Source organism: Electrona antarctica (assembly GCF_951216825.1).
Source record: "Electrona antarctica genome assembly, chromosome: 5".
NCBI classification, from domain to species: domain Eukaryota; kingdom Metazoa; phylum Chordata; class Actinopteri; order Myctophiformes; family Myctophidae; genus Electrona; species Electrona antarctica.
In genome coordinates this window covers 25,540,107-25,559,258 of record NC_136810.1, presented here as the reverse complement: position 1 = coordinate 25,559,258, position 19,152 = coordinate 25,540,107, and the positions used below count along the sequence as shown (strand labels likewise).

The 19,152-nt window shown below is 41.2% G+C and overlaps 2 protein-coding genes across 4 annotated transcripts; both read left to right on the top strand.

Moving 5' to 3' along the window:
- Positions 1-493: 493 nt before the first annotated feature.
- LOC306923115 (uncharacterized protein) lies at positions 494-5,866 on the top strand. 3 transcript variants are annotated; one of them, XM_079501139.1, is made up of 3 exons: positions 494-629; positions 1,818-1,929; positions 4,359-5,866. In XM_079501139.1, exons 2-3 carry the CDS (start codon positions 1,845-1,847, stop codon positions 5,483-5,485), a joined length of 1,212 nt encoding a protein of 403 aa, XP_079357265.1. In that variant the 5' UTR covers positions 494-629; positions 1,818-1,844; the 3' UTR covers positions 5,486-5,866. The 3 variants fall into 3 exon arrangements, with proteins under 3 accessions (XP_079357265.1, XP_079357263.1, XP_079357264.1); XM_079501137.1 differs by having other exon boundaries at positions 496-586; XM_079501138.1 differs by lacking the exon at positions 494-629 and adding an exon at positions 720-856.
- A 2,421-nt stretch (positions 5,867-8,287) lies between these two features.
- On the top strand, positions 8,288-9,322 carry LOC306923910 (putative RNA polymerase II nuclear localization protein SLC7A6OS; the record flags this gene model as incomplete). The annotated part of the gene is made up of 1 exon (XM_079502256.1): positions 8,288-9,322. One exon carries the CDS (start codon positions 8,288-8,290, stop codon positions 9,320-9,322), a length of 1,035 nt encoding a protein of 344 aa, XP_079358382.1.
- Positions 9,323-19,152: the final 9,830 nt, after the last annotated feature.

Sequence of the window (19,152 nt, the reverse complement as noted above, 5' to 3'; positions counted from 1 at the left end):
TAGGAAGCATTTCAAACTACAACAAATTAGCGGTCTCTTACCTTTGACTTTCAATCACCTTTTTCTGCCCTCACACTTGGATCTAGCTTTCAAGGCATGATGGCATAGTTGTGGAGTGATATTCTGTATTGATGGAGAGGCATTCAAATCCTTCGGCTCACTGACTCAGGAATACAACATCCCAAGAAACCATTACTTTCGTTACCTAGGCTACAGGTAAGCAGTTTCATTATTGGGAATTTCCCCACTTACCCATACCCCCTGCAGAACAACCTAATATATTCAACTCTCAAAATTGACCCCCCAGAAAAGGGATGATCTCAAAATGATATAGTACAGAAGGCTACAGGTCATGTGTGCTCCTAGCTGGAACAACAACAGGCTAGCATGGGAACTAGATCTTGGGGTGGAAATTTGGAGCTCAAGTATCTCCATAGGTCCCAACTTCACAGCCAGGTGTAAATGATGGATGCTTACTAGATTTAAGGTCACATGGCAACACAGTTTTCTAGATAAAGGGGGTGGTTCAAGTTCAACTTACCCGCTGGCTCATCTTACCCCGTTCTCCCCTATGGACTGGACACTGGTGAGTTGTCGCAACTCTCTCATCTAAACGGCGTTTGCTCTGGGTGGGTGACGCGAGCCTGTTCAGTGTTGACGAGAGAGCCAAACAAACAGAGAGAGCAGAGCAGAGAGCAGAGAGTGAAGTGCAAAGACATGTTTTGTGGGCTAAATTGGCTAATGCTAAGCTAGCTTCAAGACAAGTACAAGTACAGTTTAGACTTTAGATCCTTATCGACTTTAGAGTACCGTGTTAAATTGTGTTTTCTTCTGCCATAACTTATTCTTCGGGAAGGTATGTGTTTTTGTTTTTATTTGGGGCATCAGGGTAAGCACGTTATTTTGCATTTAATTTCTACATGTTTGAAGATGCAGGGCTGGTGTCTGCAGTAAAGGGGGGGGGGATAACATGTTATAGACTCGTAGATTGAAAATGTCGATAAAATAATCTACGAGTCTAAATCCTAGGCTAGTTCAATACAAGGTCTGCTAAAACGATTTTATGGCTTGTTTCCATTGGGGTGCTCAATGCTATCTGGCATATTGAGTTGCAATACTAAGTTACTAACCCTTGACAACCCATTCATCGAAACAGAAAAATCCTATAATCTTAATTTAACAATGCTAAATGTATCAAGATTGCAGCTGTACAAAAAGCTTGGATTATCCTGTAGCCTATCTGGCAAATTGTTAAATAAAAAAAATCACTTGTAGACATGTTTTAGAGCTACTTTCTGTCCAATTCTGTGCACAGTGTGCAGGTGATAATTTTCTAAGTTTGAGTTTGGAAGCGCTCATTGGAAATCACACTCGACGGTCCTGCGTAGCCTACCACCTGTTGAAATTGCATATAATGCAGGAGGCAGCAGGCAGAAGTTGCATTATTGGAAACGACTGCTTCCAAACTCTAACACTTAAAATAATAATAACCTGCACGGAATTTACTGACAGAAAGTAGTAGAGATGTACCGATACTGGTATCGGTACTTGGGCCCAATACCACCACCCGTGATACCACCCTCAAGTACTCTGCCAGATGCTCCGAGCTACCAAGTAGCAAAACATTCGTTTGACACTAGGCTGAACGAATGTAACGGGAGCATGCACTCCGTAGGCGTTCCTGCATAACGTCCGGGTACGATGATGTCACGAGTCTCACGACACGCATAGCCTCTATTGTTGAAGTTGGGTGTAAGAGGTTTTTCCCTTCTTAATTAATCTTAAACTCCTCTGGGATTTGAATTGTTTCATTCCAGACTGTGGAGTCCAGACAGCAGGTGCAGATGAACTCTCCAGACTCGACCAGACCCGACTCAACCAGACCCGTTTCCATGAAAGAGGAGGAACCTGAAGACCAGCCAGACCTCAGTAGGTTTCACTGTCTCTCTCTCTCTCTCTCTCTCTCTCTCTCTCTCTCTCTCTCTCTCTCTCTGCAGAAAATCGCCAAAAACAGACAGTCTACTACAAGCCAAACATTGGATCACATCATACAGAAATAGGGAATATAAGGTAATTCATAAGGTAATAAGAGCTGGTATGACACTGACAGTCAAGAAGACTTGTAGGCGTGGCTAATTGCAGTGGATCATATAAAAGACTACAGCAATATTTTATTATTAACCTTAAGTAGAAAAAGGTGTGGTACCCCGTGGAGCAAAATCACCAACCGCCACTGACTACAAGCATAAATTACAATTGACAAGTATAGATCCGTCATGCGTCTCGCAGCGTCTGTTTATATTCTGCGGGCGACACTATAAGATGAATAAATGAGCATTTTGATTAGCTTAGTTAGTCAGTCAGTTGTCCTTTCTACTCGTAATAGGAGCACATTAAAAAAGTATTTACATCAGACCACCAGCTCCAAAAGATATACATCATGAAGTGTAGATTATTGTGTCTATATTCGGAGGGCAACATTATTATTAGATTAATAAATTAGGTCATTAAAAGTTATTTCCATCAGACCATGAGTTCCAACAAAGTAATCCATTAGATATTTTCCAAAATCGTTTCAGGCTATTATTATAGTGGTAACAGTATCATTACAAGTACAAGGCATAATGTCTGTTATGCACATTCATCACTTTTCCACAGGGACACGACCCTCTCATCTAGATTGAGTGGCAAAACATTGAGTATCATTGGAGCATTGGAGTTCGGAAGCGCTCGTTGGAAATCACTCAACGCTCCTGTGTACCAGCGATTTCTAAACGTCAAACTAAAGGTCTTTTCAGACGGGTGACGCAGGCGTTGTCGCCTGGATCAACTCCATCTGCTCAACTCCATCTGCTCCAGGTCTGCTCATGATCGGGATGCGTAGCGTAAAAAAAGCTCATCCCAATCCAGATCTAGTCACCTGCGGGCGTGTGCACAAAACGAGCATGAGCGTGACAATTTTGTGGGACCACACGCATGGAAATATGCTTGCATAATTGCCCCTCAACTTCTCTGCACGTCCAAAATAAACGCACCCCTCTCATTGAAAATGAATTCGCTCCCCATGGCCATCTGAATGGACCTTATTGCAGGAGGCAGTGGGATGTTGCGTTATTGAAAACAAGCGCTTCCAAACTCTGACACTGATAAATAATCAGCTGCCCAGAATTTATTGACAGAAAGTAGCTCATAACATGTCTGGTGGATTTTTATGAAACAAAAACCTTGCAGATAGGAGGATAATTCAAGCTTTCCATACAGCTGTGAAGTTGGTGAGTTTAACGTTGTTTAACACGATGGATGCCAGATCGCCTCGCAACCCATCAGATGACGGGTTAAGATTTAACCCCGGAGGTCGCCAAACCCGTCAGATGGCGTGTAGTAAGGGTTATATTAGTACCATGCAGCCGAAGCTCAACACTAACCTTCCGTGCTGCCCAGGCTGCTAGACAGCGCCCACGTTCTTCCCATCGTGAGGAACAATGCGCACGCGTCCCATAAGGATCCACTCACTCACACTTCTTTCAGTGCATGGCACGTCACTTAAGTTTAATTATCTGTAAATTTTTAACTGTACCAAACTGAATGTAACTTTGAGCCCATTCTAAAATAATAATAATAAAATGTTTGACCTGGCGGCATGCACAAGAAATCGACTTGTCGATTTTTGGCCTCGATTTATCGATTTGCCAAATAGTGAGTCGTTCACATCCCTACACAGAATACAACACTCAACAGGCAGAGTCATTCAAATACAGCAACATCAAATACATGAATCGGAAGACAGAAAACACTCAGAAACCATAATATTATTATAAATATAAATAAAGCAGTTACAATCTTGATAAAAGGTGTGGGAAAACATTTCACTGAATTGACCTAAAGAAGGAAGTGAACTGATTTTAAGGACTTCTGGAGCTCATTCCAAGCAGATGGGGCACTGGTAGAGAATGCTGCCTTGCCTAACTCTCTATGAGGAACCGTGAGCATTTGGAAGTCGCTCAAGCATCATAATGTCAGGCACGAGCGGCATGAGCTATGATAGATCTACTTTGAAAGGTGACAGACAGATGGACAAAGACAGTTGTACATGGCTTGGCCTACAGTCTAACTTACTCCCAAATCAGAGCTTGCACAATATTAATGGATTGATTTAATGCTCATAATATCAGTAAAAAAATAAGGTAATATAAGAATCTTGCTTAAACTTTGACGCCTGATTTTGAGTGTCCACTAGAACGACCTGGAAGAACCTGTACTTATTTAGTAACCATTTGGTCAGTTAGTAGGTTTGTACAACATTGAAGATACATTTTAGAAATCCAGTGTTGACTATCATGTTATTTCTTTGCTCCTAGAAATCCTGCACATGGTTGTGTGTAAAGAGGAGGTTTCTCCTGAACAGGAGAGGAGCCCCAGTCTGCTCTACGAGGAACCAGAACCGCCACACATTAAAGAGGAACAGGAGGAGCTACTGCAAAGACCAGAAGAGCCTGATGGGTCAATGTTGACATTACTCTCAGTGAAAACTGAAGTTGATGAAGACATCTCTTCACACTGCTCTGAAGTTGAACTTGAACTTGAATCGGACACTGAAGACAGTGATGATTGGGGGGAGACAAGCAGAGCTGTCCACACGGGAGAAAAATCTTTCCAGTGTAAACTGTGTAGCAAGAGTTTCAGGCGTTTATTTGGTCTCAAGAGACACCAGTTGATCCATAATGGAGAAACACCTTCCCACTGTACACAGTGTGACAAAAGTTTCAATCGGTTATCTCTCCTGAAGGCACACCAGCGTCTCCACACTGGAGAAAAGCCTTTCCGGTGTAAATATTGTGACAAGAGTTACAGTCAGTCTTCTTACCTGAAAAGACACCAACATGTTCACACTGGAGAAAAACCTTTCCAATGTAAACGTTGTGACAAGAGTTTCACCCTGTCGGATGACCTGAACACACATCAGCATGTCCACACTGGCGAAAAACCTTTTCACTGTAAACATTGTGACAAGAGTTTCAGTGAGTCATTTAATCTGAAGGCACACAAGCGTATACACACTGGAGAAAAACCTTTCCATTGTAAATTCTGCCTCAAGAGTTTCAGACAGTCAGGTTCTTTAAAGGCACATCACCGTATCCACACTGGAGAAAAAACATTCTATTGTGAACATTGTGACAAGAGTTTCCGTGAGTCAAGTCAACTGAAGACACACCAGCTTGTCCACACCGGGGAAAAACCCTTTAACTGTGAACATTGCAATAAGAGTTTCAGTAGAGCACATCACCTTAAGTTACATCAGCGTATTCACAGTGGAGAAAAACCCTTCCACTGTGAACATTGTAACAAGAGTTTCAGTGATTTAGGTTCCCTCAAGAGACACAGGCGTGTCCACACAGGGGAAAAACCTTTCCACTGTAAACATTGTGACAAGAGTTTCAGTGAGTCAGCCAACCTGAAGAGACACGAGCGTATCCACACTGGATAAAAACCTTTCCACTGTAAGCATTGCGTCAATAGTTTCAGTCAGTCAGTCAGTCAGTCAGCCAACCTGATAGACTTGAAGACACACGAAGGTTGTCCACACTGGAGAAAACTAGGGATGTGACATTGTGGACTGTAGGCCATACGAATTCCGAGAGAAAAGTACCTGAAATGGGGTTTTAGATTTTCCTATGCAAGGCAATGGGAAAAATTTATTCACTAATTGTAGGCCTATATAAATTAAACTTTTCTTTTGCAAATAAATGCTGTAGTACAATCATATGTACACCATTGATGTGTGATGTAAATTTGATATATAAACAGACGCTGCGAGACGCATGACGGATCTATACTTGTCAATTGTAATTTATGCTTGTAGTCAGTGGCGGTTGGTTGTGTGTATATATATATATATCTGCATATAAATAAAGTTATTGAATATTTTCACTTTCGGTGTTGCACTTTGTAGATGGTCCCTAACCGCTCAGCTAACCGTCTACTGCCCATAGAGAGCCATATAATCGTTTAGACTCGGAGGTTAAATTAAACTTTTCTTTCGCAAATAAATGCTGTAGTAGGCTACAATCATAAGTACACCATTGATGTGTGATGTAAATTTGGTGGTAATATTCTGCGTAGAATCAAGTTATTGAATATTTTCATAATACATTTGGTTTGAAGGTGTCAAATAGCTGTAGTGTCGACCGTGTTGCAAATTCTGGCCACCCCGACAGCTAATCATTCCGTTGTGATCGTGGCTGTGCTGTTCATTGTCTCACATTAGGTGCAGGACAGATCTGTAACCTTGCGTCGTCAGTGGCCAGGCGTGTCACCCACGTTCGGTTTGAAGGTGTCTAATAACTGTAGTGGCGACCGTGTTGATCCGAAATTCTGAATGGGAATACTGGGATCTCACAGCGTGGTGATGTGGCTGGCCTATGCCAGCTCTGTTGATGCTGAGAGAGACAGAATTATGTAGTGAAAAGCAAGAGAGAGGAGAGAGAGAGGCGTCCTGTGTGTCGGTCTCGGGTGTCGCGTATGTATGTAGTATAGCCGTGTCTGGGGAGGTTTCCTCGTGTGGCTCCTTGGCATGTGCCAAAACTGACCCAATAAGCATTGACAGCCTTCCTTTTCTGCCTCGGCTATTTTTGGCCTTTAACTGGTATGTGCCAAATTTGACCCAGTTAAGGGGTTACGACCTGAGGCTGATCCCACAAATGCCTTAGTTCTCCAAATTAGTTCTCAAACCTTTTCATGACAAGGACCCCCAAAATGATATGCATTTGGAAATGTTTTCTTTTGTATTAAAGCTAATTCAAAATTATTAGAGATTTTTAAAACATTTGAGATATCTTTCAAATATTTAAAAAAATGTGTACAAGCTCAAAGTGATGCGCTGTGATCTGCCATCTGCCATTTTTGATCATCACTGTTTTAAATCCTGGATGTATTTTTATTTTCATTTTTTTTAACTTGCGTTTCTATATAGGCCTATAGCTAAAATGTTTTAACTAAAGAGTACAAACGGAATGGTTCCATCTGTACACTACACTCAGAGTTACAGATAAGTCAGTGTTCATTTGGATCCCTGGTGGTGCCCGATCCGATGTTGGGACCCATATCAGGTTGCCATGGTTACATGAGTAACCATCAGTTACAGGTAACTCAGTTACCTGAGTTACCTGGTTGAACTTTATAGTTGGCCATGGTGTAGCGGACCCAGCTGGCAATAAGGAGTTGAAGCTCGATTGATGATTTTTACCATTTTATTGTAATCTGTCAACGTGAAAACTGAAAGAGAAACTACAATAAAATACAATACATACAAAGGTCAACATTGCATCAATAACTTCACATATCAGTACATCAGTAGTTTCATATATAAAAGTAAAGTACATTCCCCATACATAGCCTACATGTATAATGAATACAATCAATGCATCCTTGAACCATAAACCATAATACACATTAGATCGAGAGACAATACAACTATTAACTATAACATCCAGTGAACAACATACAATACAGAAAAAACATCCAAACAAATACCTTTTTCCCCCTTCCAGCTAGGCGCTAAATCATTGAGGTCTGAACCAGTCGTCTCTCAAGGTCCATTCTTGTGATCGTCTAAAAGTTACATGACAAGTTTTCCATTGTCCATGTCCATGGGGATCGCACCAAACATGACTTGTTTGTGCGATTCCCCGTACCGTCCGTCCATGCCAAACAATTCCTGGCCCTGTGCATGCTAAGCTGGACTTAAATAGCCCTCTCTTGTGACAGTCGGAAGGAGCTGGCTTCCACTTCCGGCCATACCCTTCAAAATAAAAATGTAGCCTTCTCGGGGTCCGTTACACATGGGATGTTATGGAAGCCCTTATTTGGGCAAAAATGACATCCTGGTATTCCATATTTGGGCAAAATGTACATCCTGGAATTCCATCCGTTACACATGGGATGTTATGGAAGCCCTTATTTGGGCAAAAATGACATCCTGGTATTCCATATTTGGGCAAAATGTACATCCTGGAATTCCATAACTGATAAGTTATGCACCGGACCAGTTTGTTAACCAGTTTGAAGTTATTTTAACAGATGCATTATTAATGACACAATTCTTTCCCAAATGTGGAGTCCACACGGCTCAACAACACCAAGTTCTCCAATCAAAACTATCAGGCTCCATAGCCCAGATATATCTGTAGCTACAGATATCACAGGGTGACTTCACTGTCATTAGACCCCATCTATTATCTATCAGATATCACAGGGTGACTTCACTGTTATTAGACCCCATCTATTATCTATGCTTACACAGACCGAGGCAGACACCACAGACCCAAACATGACGTTCCTTCGAGTTAAAAGAAAGCGGGACACCAGTCCTGCCGATGCATTGTTGCTGGCATATAAACATATTCGACCGGAGAGTACCTCCCAGAGCCAGGTGGGAATGGCACCGGAGCCCAATGAAGCCGAGATGGAGAACTCTGTGTTCAGACTGGTGGTGACTGTGGCAACGCAGGACGCTCCGGTTCAGAGGCACGTCTGTGAGGCTCTGGCTCAGCCCTGTGTGACCCGTGCCCTGCATCCCCGTGCTGCTAGCACCCACCGGGGCCTCGGAGATCTACGCAGTGCCAGGTGGAGCACCCTGCGAGAACCACGGTACCGAATCCTCTCCAGCCGTCGCGCGGGCCTATTGAGCCCCCAGGAGGGAGGAGGAGGCTCCTCCAAGAGGAGGTGGGCAGAGGAGACAGACGATAGTAATGGAAAAGAGCATTTGAAATGCTGGGGCTCTGGAGATGAGCAAGTAGTTGACCTCGAACATGAGAATGAAGAGAAGGACCAGGGAAAAGCTCTTGGCAAGACCTTGTCCTCGGAGCCAGAGATGTTCCTGTGCAGCAATGTGAAGATGATGGAGCGTCTCAGCATGACCACAGAGCATCAGGGAGAGGTGGAGGAAGGGGAAGACTATTACGTCTACGACCTTTACTACCAGGAAATGGCCACCACACCCGGCTGGATCCAGGACATCCTGTATGTGAAAACATACGCAGACGAAGGAGAGATGATTCCCGACCGGGTGGTTAATGAAGAGGAGGTGTACGAGGATGAAGATGACGAGAATGAGGAAGGCAACTGGAGGAACGAATACCCAGAGGAAGAGGAGAGTGACGAAGGCAGCAGTGACGGAGGTGAACGCTACGATAGGCAAACGCCGTTCGGATGGGTAGAGGAGGTGGACGACGAGGATGAGTGTAATCTGAATGAGGAGGAAATGTGGAGGAACAAATACACAGATGAGGAGAGTAATGAAGGTAGCGACAGAGAGGAATGTTAACAATAAGGCACTGGTGTTTCATTTACTCTTTATATGTTTTTCTAATAAGGTTAGGTCTTGGTATAGTTTCGGATATTAATTAACCAGTAAGACGCCCTGAGGGCGAGAGGTTGCATGCACGCATCCGCCTGGGTGACGGCAGACTGCTGGGCGAGCGCTGGCGCTTTGTCATGGTGGGTCAGATCAACATATGGAGTGAATTCTGTACTGGCCATATATGGAGCGTGTCTTGAGTGTACAGGGTTTGATGAGGTCAGATCAACATATGGAATGTCAGAACAGGTCAGCTCCATATATGGACATATAAGGGTTTGATTTGAGGTTGCTGGCCGGCTCCAGTTCTAGGTGATGATCCATTCTTCATGTATGGTTTGGTTATCTAGGGTTAGATGAGGTCAGTGTCTTGAACATAGTATTAAAGTGCCAGTTTTTTATCTATACCATTTTGTATGCAAAATGGAAATATATATATATTATATAATATATTATAATGATTAGGAATTAATCATTATAATACACACTCACATACTGTACATACACAGAGATACATACAAAGTCAAAGAGTGCACTGCTGGGACCTTGACTGCATTTGTACTATTTATAGTAAAATAATGTGGGGAAGTTTTTGGCTTGCAGCGACCCCACATTGTTTCTTCAGGATCAACATTTCTAATTTATTCTACATTTGATCCACAGACCACCATTTGATGACATTTGGCCTCTCAGACCTAAAACGTAAAATATGTTGTTGTTGGATAATAATCGATTCCATGCTGTATTGATGTTTGTACCATTAGGAGAGACTAGACCTGTACGTGCCCGCCGGCCACCGGCCTACTTGAGAACGATGCAACTTGGGAACCTAATAATACCCGTTGTCAACTTGTCATAGCAGCCATTTTAACTATCTGTCTGTGTCCCACATGGATATCTCTGCATCTGCCAGTCTGCCTGTGTCTGAAGAGTGCAAACTCTCTATGAAAAGTGGAATGGTTAAGTAATCAATTTGTAGGTGTCAAGCTATTTAGTGTATTTTGCAGTTTCCCTGCTTGAAAGGGATGGTACAGACCATAAGGAGATTTTAACTGGGTTTCACTCAAACAATGACCACACGGTTTCCTTCTTTTTACTCTTCTTTACTTAGTTTTTGTAGTTGAGTACAGTTGTACATGGGCATATAAGTCAGTCAGGTGAAAAACCTTAAAGGGAAAATAAAAAACTAATGTAAGTATAATGCACATTAAATCAATACACACTTTTCATATCTGTTTTAAACACCTGTAAATATCATTCTTACTTAATAGTGTCTCTTTATCAATTAATTTTAAATCAATACATTTTTAAGTTTTTAAACATAATAATCTCATGAAATGTAAATTAAATAAACTGAATTAATTAGTATCATTGAAACGTTTTCATCAATCAATAATCAATTGAAATGTATTTTAAATCAAATAATCATGTTCATTGTTCATGTCCAATTGGCCATCATGTTTCCTTTGACTTCAAGTCATCACAGACAACAACAAACAATAACAAGTGTCCATGAACTGGCATGCAACCGGCATGATCTGTAAACAAATAAACAGTTCTCTCTCACCAGCTGTCTCTCCAGCTTTTATATGGCTGCACCGTTCTGCTCTGATGTTTCAGTGTGTGTTGCTCCTGTTGTGTAGGATAGAGAGGAGTTTATTATAGATACAGAACTTAACACCCTGAGTGGCAAGGACGGAGTTCTCCGCCCTATCAATTAGTAGCGCCCAGCGCTCAGGACGGAGATTGATCAAAAGGACGGAGATTATTGATATAAAAACCGATCGCATCGCTCCACATTCAATGTTATTTTCCGGTGGGACGTCATCGAAAATGTTCCCCCCCATTTTAGCCGACGAGATCGAAAATCTTAATAACTCTTGATCGAAATAATTCCGTCCAATTCTAAGAAAAGATTGTGTTAGACAGCCCATCGCGGTCCCGTCGCTAGTCGCGTTAGAATTAATCATACCTCCCGTTGTTGTCGATCGCATCGAGAGTGTTTTGGCTACATCAAGCTACTTCAGCCACATCCGGGATAGCATCCGGTCCGTCGCTAAATGTGCTCTGCTGCAATAAATCGCTGGGCGCTATGATTTAATGGATTAAATAACCCTGGGCGTTCGGGGTGTTTTAACAGGAAGCCAGAGCAGTTGTTCAGGGGATGGAGATGGTGTGCTTTCCAAGGCTTGGAAGGTGGAGTTCTCTGGATCAAGATCCTGATCAAATCGCTCAACAATTCACCCTTTGTCAAGTCCCGCCCGTGGTTGTGCCCTTCTTCGCACCCATTGGTTGCCGTTTCGTGGTTGGACAAAAATCCTCTCTCTCCATCCACTACCATTGAAATAACATGTTTTTCAGTTGCTTCATATTGATATTCAAATCAAATCCAACTTTATTTGTATAGCACACATTACAGAGCATAATAACAGAAAGAGGGGGATAGAAAATGGCATTACTTCAATATGTAAGAGAGCAAAATGTAAAATACAATAAGCAGTACATGGGAACATCGTACATGGGTAGACTTAAATTAAATTGAATTAAAAGCGAACAAAGGGTGAATTGAACCACACTGAGGTCAAACACAAGTCAAAGGTCACACTAAGCTCAAACACAAATATATCAAGGTCTAAAGTTTGTGTCTAAAACTCTCACACACTATTTAACAATTAGGCTATACACTATTAGGCTATATCAGCTGTTCTGTGTGCATGCCGCGATGTGCACATGCACGCGTGCACGTGACATCATTAAAACACTGTGGTACCAGTAAAGAAAACACCATGACACCACTGCTGCAGTCCCACCATGACACCACTGCTGCAGTCCCACGTTTACTAAAGTAGCGCGGCTGTTTTGGAAATGTACAGGGTAGAAAGTACAGATACTTGTGTTAAAATGTAACGGGTAAAAGTAAAAAGTACTCATGGAAATAAATACTCAGTAAAGTACAGAGGTATCCGGAGAACTCACCAGTTTTCCGACTCGCCGTGGTTTAGTGCATTTTAGTTTTACTTCACCTTCATTTAAATTGCATTGAATTGAGAGAAAGAGAGGATAGTTGTTTAGAGTTTACACTAGATGAAGAGACTCCTGCCGCTCGCGGCAAGAAGCATCTTTGTGACTCTACTGTGTAGAAGCACACTATGTCCTGACTCCTGTGAGGACGACATCTAACTTCTGCAGCAGAGACTCCATTCCTCTTGTCCTCCACCCATGTTGCCTTTTTTAGTTTGTTTGCTTTGGTATTTTGTTCCTTTAGTTAGTTTGTCTGCTTTGATTGTTAGTTTTCTTGAGTTACTTTGTCTTCAGTTCCTATGAGTAAGTTATACTATGTTATCCTAGAGTTCTTGAGTAACCTTTATTATTATTCCAATAGTCAGCTCTTAAGTTATTCACTCTATTATTGTATTTCCTTATTTAATGTTAAACAAAAAAAATTCCTCACATAGGGGTGTTTGTATGGTAGTTTTTCGTTTGATCTAATTTATTGTATTTTTGTTAGTTAGGTTAGTATAATTGTGTTTTTGTTTTCCATTTGGTTTGGAACTTTTAGTTCATTTCTTTAGTTCGTTTTTCTCCAATGTAAACAGTCACCCTGAAACCATTATTCCCTTGAAAAAGAAAACAATTGAAAATATTTCATCTCTGTCAACAGAAAAAAAAGAGATAATAAAAACAAATCTTCTTTTGTAAAAGCTGTCTCCTCATTATTATGTTATTTCCCCCAAAGACAAATATTGTACTTTTGAATCCACTACATTTTTCAGAAGGGAAAAGTACAAATAATGAACCACTTCAGCCCTACAGTATGTCTAATGTCTATTCCCAACTAACTCCAACCTGAATCTTTTTCTTAATTGTAAGCCCCAAATCCATGAAACAACCATTTCTCTTGTGAGGACCAGGGTGATTCTACTGTACTTCAGGATAATTTGGCCCTCAAAAGAATAGTAACGCCTGGGCCGTGGTTCAGCGGTCCAGGCACCTTGGCTGGTAATCCAGTCTGGCAGTGTGCCGCGGGTTAGACTCCCGATCCCGACGGCCTTTACTGCATGTCACTCCCCCATCTCTCTCCCCATTTCCTGTCAGCCTACTGTCTGTCCCTCTATAAAAAACAATATATAAAAAATAAAGGTGAAAGCCACAAAAAAAAACATTAAAAAAAAAAAGAATAGTACAACAACAAGTGCACTACACACACACACATCAAGACAAGACAAAGACGCCGGTGCCGTGACTTAACAGTTTAATGTAAATCCAAGACAAAGTGTGATTACATTTTTCTACACATATACAATATGCATATGTGAGCATACAAATTTCTCATTAATAACTCGATTCACCTCGGAGACCGAAAAAATGATCAAAAGTAACAGTGAATAACAAGCTATAACATAGTTCACCACAAACGCCAGCCCCCTCTCACCCTACAGTTAGTAAAGAGGACAATTAAAATAACTATATTCTTCTATTTGACCAAGGTGTCTGCCTGTTAAAATCCTCCTTGTAAGATTCACAATGCTATCATTAGTTGGGGTTTTTTTGTGTTTTTTTCCGAAGCCTAATATAAATTCACTCCATTTTTCTACAACGAAAATGATTAAAGATAAGCACACAACATCATAATGGCAACACAAGCGCTTAATAGCAAGTACTCAATGTGTTAGGAGGTTTTAATTAATCATTCTTCTTATTGTCATTATCATATTTATTTTAAACATTCTATAAAGCCAGTAAAATATCCATTCTCATAACATACTTAATATAATTAGGCTAAGAAAAAGGGTATACGTAAACGCTACATAAACGGATTGAAATAATCAGACATCACACCCCAAATAAACAAAAAATATGTAAATGAAACACAATCAACAAATATGTATACTATTATGAAAATACTACAGCACACGTTAGCTTTATCAACACCGTTGAGAAACCATACAGCAATGGACACAAAAGGCGGTCAGGGTTTGATGCACTCTTAGGTCTTAATTTCACCACTTAGGGTGCAGTCCCACCGAACTGGAATTTTCCTATGAGGGCGGATTCTACCAATGCTTTTCAATGGGAACGGAGCGGTTTGTTGCCATTTGAGGATTTTCGCAGAAAAACGTTGCGTTCTCATTGAAAAGCATTGGCAGAATCCACCCGCATACGTAGAATTCCAGTTCGGTGTGATGGCTAAAGTAGTTTACTTAATATGTTGTTTTGAGCTCTGCAGTAGTGTAGGCCTACTGTTGTCATTCTGAGATGTACTGACAAGGCTGATGTAGCCTACTGTACTGCACGTAACTCAAACCAAACCCCACAGATAAGGTGCTATTTATACTAGGGAAAATGGGATTTAAAATCTGGCTCTGGTTAATCACAAAAGGTATATGTATTTCCTGCTGCGTAAGCAGGTGTAATTTGACTTTCAATGTATACATTTCATCTGACACTTGGCAGTGTGTAATGTAACCAAATGGATGGTTAAATGTATACTCCGACAGAGTTAAAGTCGATTAAATGAACACTGAGGATTTTACTGTGAACCGTTATCATGATAGATGAGATATCTTTCTTTGGTTCCGGCTCTGACGTGAAAAGACATATTTTTGAAAGACCTTACATTACCGGAGATTGGGGAAATTGCCTGCAAGTAGATTCCAATATTTATAATATAATAATATATTTGGTTTGTTATTTTGCGCTAATTGTGACCGACCACCAGTGACGGCATCAAACCATGACCACCTCACCCTGAATTCCCTCAAAGAAAAGCCAGCGAGAAGGAGTGGAACTCCTTAACAAAAGGTAAAAACAAAACAACAGAAACATCAACAAAGAAACAAACAACTCTCGACAGCTAACACCTATCCCCATCTGTGATCTCCCCTTCCGCTGTGGCGCCGTGACTCTGACAAAAGTAAAAAGATCTGGCTGAGGGGCAAAGGGCAAAATGGTTAAATTCTCAAAAGCCTGTGCTGAATTTAACATGGAGGCACGTTCCCGACAAGGAACACGCCTCTTGGGGCAGGCTGGCAAAGAAACCGATTTAAAAGGTTGTAAGCTAATTCTACCAGGCTTTAGCTTTACATTTTTGATACAATGAATGTTCAGAAAAAAATCACAAATCTGTCCGTTTCGGCCAGATCTTAACTTGTGACCAAGTCAGTTACAGAGGAGGGTGGAGGTCACAGATGGGGCCAGCTAACACCCATCCATAAATCTTGTTTCACATTGGGAGGCAGTTGCAAATCTTACCAAATGACTGAAACATAACATGAGCTGAGGGGCATGACAGGGCTGTCTGATTCTATTCATTATATTCCTCCTGCAGCTTCAAGTCATTTCTGAGGAGTTTGGCCAGAGAAGACTAACTTACTGTAGCATGTATGTGCTGTGCCTTTTCTTAGGAATGTTTCTCAACGTTCAGAATCACACACTGTGGGCAAAGTTTGGAAGTGTGACATACGTCTTGTGTAGATTGAGTACTAACAATAGCAAAGCTGTAAAAACACCAGGCGTCGGGTCGCTTCACACAGCTGTCTCCAATTAAAACTACACCTTTTAAAGCTTTGAGGGTACTGTTGGTTATTTGGAAGGCAGTATTCTAAAATTAAAATTGCTAGTCTGGGTAGGCTATGCGCAACTCTTGACGAGCAAAAAAATACCTTCACTCTCTACTTAAGCACATTTTGGTAATTGTAAGGTCACTCCATCTACATTAATGCTCATACTTCTGATTCGTCTTTTTCACGAAACACAAAACATAGGCTAGCGTAATATGAAATAGGGTGGTAAACAAACATCACACACATCTAGAAGTTATTTTCCATTAACAAAATGTTGAGTGTAGTAGGGCATCTCTTGGCTTGAGTTTTAAGATCCTTTCTTTTTTTCTTCTTTTTTTACTCTCGCATTATAATAAGAGGAGTTCACTAATCTTTTCATGAGTTCTTCTGTATTACTAGTAAATCATTGCTGGATCACATTTATAAATTATTGCATCATGCATGGTCACAAATGATGTGGAAATCAAATTCAAACTAAAATGGTCACCCAGTGAGAAAGATCTAAAGCATCTCAGGCAGGTCATAATACATTCATTTTGTGCAGGTGACCACATTTGTAAAGGTATTGTTGGTATATTTTTGATTAATTTACTTTACAGGTCATTCCATTCCATGGCACGCTAACTTAAAACATATATATCTTTTTTGTACAAATTCATTTTCTTACAACATTGATAAAGCTACAACATCGACAATGTAAAAAAAGAAAACAACAACTTGTATATAAAACAATTTGGAGAGAAGTTAGATATTTAGTGAACAAATTAACTGATCACAACTTGATGTATTTAGGGGGAAAGAGTGATTAATAATCAGATTTTCTTTTAAAAAGTTAATGTACAGAAACACTGGCAACTCTAACCAAAACAACTACTGTGTGTGTGTGTGTGTGTGTGTGTGTGTGTGTGTGTGTGTGTGTGTGTGTGTGTGTGTGTGTGTGTGTGTGTGTGTGTGTGCGTGTGCGTGTGCGTGTGCGTGCTACTTTGTGTACGGTAAATTCTTTATATGACATGCACACCAACATTTGCTGTGGGGGTAGAAATTACATGTCCATTAACGTACTTGTAAAGTGTTTTCTCAGAGATGGTTTAAATGCAGAACGTATTGCCTAGCTACTGTTGCAAGCGAGTGGGATTTGGGGGTATGGGGGGGTGTTGCTAGTACTGTGAGTGTGTTGAATTCTTTGGTGGGAAGAGAGAATATAGTCTGAGTATGACAGCGATGTCCCCATGTTGACCGAGAAGGGCGACCAGACCAGACAACAGTGTCCTATGGGTATAAAGCAAGATTCCTCTTGAACAGTGGAATGTTTCAGTAGTCTGCCTCGTGATCGAGGAGCCAAAAAAAGGAAAACTATTTCAATGGAAAAAACATCTCCTGTGTGTGTGTGTGTGTGTGTGTGTGTGTGTGTGTGTGTGTGTGTGTGTGTGTGTGTGTGTGTGCGCGCGCATGCGTGTGTGCTTAGGCCCCCCAGATCACCTCATATGAATAAAGCAAACACAAGCTAATAATAGAAATCACACCAAAAAAATGGAATATAAAATAATGGCATAACCAGCAAGGTTCTAATACGTAATATCACATCTTTGACTGCTAGGATCCAAAGGCCTGATGGGGCGGGGGTGCGGGAAGAGTGTGGAATATTGGTGACGAGCCTCTGTTGGGCCCATCAGGAGTTTTCATCAAGGTTAGAGGATTGCTGGGTTGTTGTTGTTGTTTTTAAACCTGGGTGTTTGCATACTCAAGTCTACAGTGAGCTACCTACAGTAGGCCTACAAAGGGCCCCATTGGATTATCATCAGCTCAACACCGATAACGATCATCATCAGTGTTGGAACACTTTCCACCTCCATTGAATACTACATATGACTGTACAACAACCCCCAGGTTACAAAAAATACATGAGCCTGACAGAATAATAAAAGTACACACTGAGAGAACATCCACAACAATTATTGCAACAATCTCAAAAAATAAACAACATACCTACAGCCATGTAAATGTTCAGTCTAATGTGAAGAAGAAGAAACCGGGGGAGGGGTGGGGTGGGTTAACTGATAATGCAAGTACTGTGGCAGACCATGTACCATGGCAGGGGAAAGGGAAGGCTTTCACTAAAGTCACTAGCACTTCGTATGCGCTCACTTAATGAAGACAAAAATAACAAAAGGAGAGTAGATTGTATTCATTGGCTAAGAGGAAATTACGTCTGTTAAATCAAGCAGCAAACAGCGACAGCCCTAATTGGTCACATTATGTACTGTATGTGTTCGGGGGGTGTGGCCATGTCCGCGATGTACCTGGTTCCAAGACAAATTGACAAGTGACAATTCAAATAATAAATATTTTTTTCCAGATGCCCTTCCAGGTGTACACCCTGGCACTTCCATTCTGTTATGTTCCCTCTGCGTAGGCCTTATAGTGTTACCCAACACTCACAACAGAACAATTCAAATAACTTCCATATATCTGCCCAAAAAGCTATGACAATATCAACAAAAATGCCTTGCGTCAGAGTTAAGACTACATTTTATGACTTCAGCGAAAAAGTCAGCCGATGTAATGACGTTGTTGCATCGAAAATACGTCATTCCTTCACCAAAGCTTTCAATTGGGCTCCATACTGTAGGTGAGCATTTCTGCAGTGCCCCCCGCGGCTCCAACCAACCACCTGGGCTCAATGTTACAACCAACCTGCACAGTGCCAACATGCTAATCTTTTTGTCCAGTTTACGATAAGAAATATTTCACCCTGCGCTCCGCGTCCGCAGTCCCTACCTAAACCAATCTCTACCAGCCCTTCACTCACTCACGCCTACACAGAATCTCTCAAAAAGCCCTCAGCACCTCTACCTCTCCACCGCAAACCAGGCTTTCTCTGGCCTCACAGGATCGCAGCTACTTCCCATCAGGCCTAGCTTTTAACCTTTTTAAGAATGACGTCTATTACAGCTCGAACAATATACCGAAACTCGTCCCCTCATGATCATAATCATACATAATCATAATCTCCTGTTATTACTTTTGAACATCACATTCTGTTGTTCCGTGTTTTACAGGGGTCCAAACAGATCCATGTGCTAATGACTCTGCTCTAATCCCTGTGCGTTAATTCCCTTGTTCGATGAAAACAAAAACAAAAGAACAAACAAATATATTCCAAACTAAAGCCACATCATTATGGGTACCACTCTTGTAGAGTCTTACAGCTATACTGTACATGTTTATATTTAC